The 3432-nt window shown below is 43.1% G+C and overlaps 1 protein-coding gene across 1 annotated transcript; it reads right to left on the reverse strand.

Moving 5' to 3' along the window:
• Positions 1–181: 181 nt before the first annotated feature.
• Positions 182–385, reverse strand: SS1G_10759 (predicted protein; the record flags this gene model as incomplete). Its single annotated transcript, XM_001588262.1, has 2 exons — positions 182–254; positions 315–385. 2 exons carry the CDS (start codon positions 383–385, stop codon positions 182–184), a joined length of 144 nt encoding a protein of 47 aa, XP_001588312.1.
• Positions 386–3432: the final 3047 nt, after the last annotated feature.

Here is a 3432-nt window from a genome sequence, read left to right on the forward strand (position 1 = left end):
TAGGTAGGTAGGTAGGGTAAGGGTTATCTTTGATTTTGAATTTTGGGGATTTTTATTTCTAGAATTCTTTTCTAGATTCTTTCCTAGATCTCTTGAATAATTGATCTTCCCAAAACTATTGATCTTTGATCCACTAATAAATCTTCCGTGTTATCCCATCCCATCCCATCCATCCATCCATCTATCCCACCAAAGGTTTAAAGTTTTTCATTTTGGTAGCCGCAGAAGCCTCGCGGAATGTTGCTAGAAAATAGCTAGCTAGTGATGTTAGTTAAGGTTACCTTACTTCTAGGCACTAACTTGTTACAACTTACCAATGCATTCTTCGGTAGCATCGATCCTCTTTTCCGTTCGCAGTGAGTGGATAAGGCGGGAGGGAGGCCATGCCGCGATTGTGAAGGAGGGGAAGGAAGGAACTCGATAAACGATCAAACAAAATTTTCGATCTCTCCGATTCTTACGTTTGTTTGCATGTGGTTTTTTTATATTGGATTGGTGATTAAAAGGGTAGGTCTAGTAAGGAGGTACCCAACTATGCTGATGTCCGTCTCTCGTGAGCTTTGCAGCGAGTTAATATATCAGTCCCTTCTCTTATAGTAATATATGTGCTGAGTACGACAGGGGCGTGAGAGTTGCAGAAGTGAAGGCCAAAGGAATTGGTGTTTTGATGATCCAAATTTACCTTAGTCTTTTCTTAACGTGTAAGATAGGTGACGACCGACGGGCTTGCCGATGTTGTGGCTACGTTGTGTATGGATTCTTATATACGAAGTAACAGTGTGAGTTCTCCGAGGAACAACCAAGTCCCGCAGATGATTTTGAAAAGGACGGAAGAAAGTTAAATACACGTAGATAGATGTGTTGCAATTCTTCCGCCGTCACAAGCCCGTCGGGTCTAAGATACTGTGTTGTTCAAAGGAAGAAAAGTGTCTAAGATCACGTTCGACAATCTATTCTCTGTGTTCCCCCAGCGTTCGTCTAAATGTACGGAATGTACGGAGTAAGAAGAGGAGGGCTTGCAGGATTATAGAAAACAATCCGTCATCTTGGAAGATTGAAGTTTGAAATCTGACGCTCCTGCCACAGCCTGATACAGTGGGAAAAGATCTGAGGAATGAAAATTTGATACTCTTAAACGGCGACCTTTGCCAATTCCTGCACACCCTTCCTCAGATGACGAGGCTGGGTGCAGCACTGATGGTGTCCCTATCCGAGCTGGAACGTTTCTTTTGGTCAAGCATTGATCCCTTGGATGGAAAGGTCCGTCCATTTCGGCCACGATATGAATTGGCTTTTTGGTAGCCCTGCTGTGCTGATATCTTCAGTTTGCCAACGCTTCGAATGATACCGGAAGGAATATCCTTTCCGAACTAACGAGAGATGACTTCTAGAAGCGAGAGAGGATTATGGATAATCGAGGATATCCATGGTTTCTTAAATAGAAAAACAAGCACGCGAGGCTGAAGAATGTAAGAGGAGATAATCCAGCATCCAGCCATTTGGTAAAGTTCTAACCTATTATGACATGAACGTAAACCCGGCTACAGGGGATTGAGTACCAAATAGGTCAAGTGGTATGTATACTGTACCGTAAATGTGGGTTGGTAGCGAAAGACATCAGGCGAAACGAGATTGATCGATAAGGAGAAGGCGGGAAAAAGGGTTTCAAACTTTTCCAGTCGCAAAGAAGGAAGAAAAAACGAAATGACTCCTAACAAGGGGGGTCTATAGCGGCATACGGAGTATAGAGGGCCTGTAACGAGCCTAGAGGTGCCTAGGATTATTCCCTGTAGTTAAGGCTGTTTAGCTGTCTAGGCTTTATAATACAGCTGCATTCGGTTTCTCCGGCGCATCCACGAGTCAGCACCACTGCGATATTTGTCGTGTCATCAGCTCAGCATGAAGAGTAATCTTCGACACTGTAACGTTCTCCAGTGTAATGTTCAAAACTTGGTAAAAACTTGGGCTAAATCCTCGATTCATTTGGTATTTACCTAGGATAGTATATATGCTACTGTACTATGCTATACTATGTTATGCTGTACTATGCTGTACTATCCTATATTATACCATGCTATACTATACTATGCCATACCGCATCATTTCCCACTATACGCATCCCTTGCCGTGTCTTTCAAGACTGTCTAGCCAACCCCAAAAAGACCTTAAAAACCGTTGAATCTAATACCAAATGGGGGTGTGACTTTTCACAGTCCAAGATGCAGACCGCAAGGACTAGAAGATAATAAACATGGTGAGAATCGTGGGTACCTGAAAAAGGTAAAAGCGCAGGCTCCATTTTCGGCATCCTCCTCTGCATGATTCCAAGGGACTCCGAAGATTCGTCACCAATCAACTTTCAAGTATGGAGCGCGCGCCTGCTTTTTCACTGCCGATGGGAAAGCAAGGCTGCTGCATACTCCGTACAACTTGCATATGCACAAGTAAGCGTATGCAGGCAATGAATAAATTGAGTGGGTGTGAAGGGGTGGGTGGTGTGTGAATGGGGTGTGGAATAGTATGAGATAGGAGGCGTTTAGAAGATTCTTTGCCTCAAGGTGTTGATGTGAAAATGGTGAAGGTTGGGATGGGGGGACGGGGGGGATGGGTTGATGGTGGCCAAACCAAATACCTAGGGTGCTTATCCTCATTCCCGGAGAAATATAAGGAAATACGGGGATAACTAGGTTGGATAAAAATAACTCGATGAAAAAGGAAAGCTGTTCGTTCTACTCCGTACAATAGATCAAGACCATATCATAGATTATAGATTATAGATTATAGATCATAGATCTGTACAGAATCGAATCTATGGTTTTGTTACTAGGTACCTAGTTCCATCCTCATGCCCTCCTAGGGATTGACTCGTGTGGGGAGGCGAGGGTCTGTTCTATTGGATGTGTCATGTGGGATATCTGGCTGGTCGGGTTACACTAAAGAACACTGTACCTGGCCCTGGTAACTGTTTGGCTACTTACTCCGTACATAGTACATCATATATTGTCAATAATCCGAAAAGTAACATTGTCCCAAGAGAGAGTCAGCTTGACGTGAACCTCTAAATAATCCATATATATATAAGATTATATATTTTCAACCTCTATATATCATCCTACTTACTCCAGCTATAATATAGACAGACACATAAACAAGACTATCTTGGAAGGAACGATTCCCTGGCTTATTGAAATTTCCCAAAGGTCAAGGCGTCCCTGGCTGGCTTTCATTCCAAACGAAGAGAGCACGTCTCTTGTCTCAATTGCAATTCAAAGACCCATAACACACCCCCATATACGAACAACCACAATCTCAATTCTCAATTCTCAATTCGCAATCCCTCTCTCCTCCGCTTTTTCCAATTCTAAACTTTCCTTTCTCCTCTCCCTCTCTCATTTCCTCTTCCTCTCTTTTTTCATTTCGAGAACTGCATAG

Source organism: Sclerotinia sclerotiorum, genomic scaffold (assembly GCF_000146945.2).
Source record: "Sclerotinia sclerotiorum 1980 UF-70 scaffold_16 genomic scaffold, whole genome shotgun sequence".
In the NCBI taxonomy this organism is placed as follows: Eukaryota; Fungi; Ascomycota; class Leotiomycetes; order Helotiales; family Sclerotiniaceae; genus Sclerotinia; species Sclerotinia sclerotiorum.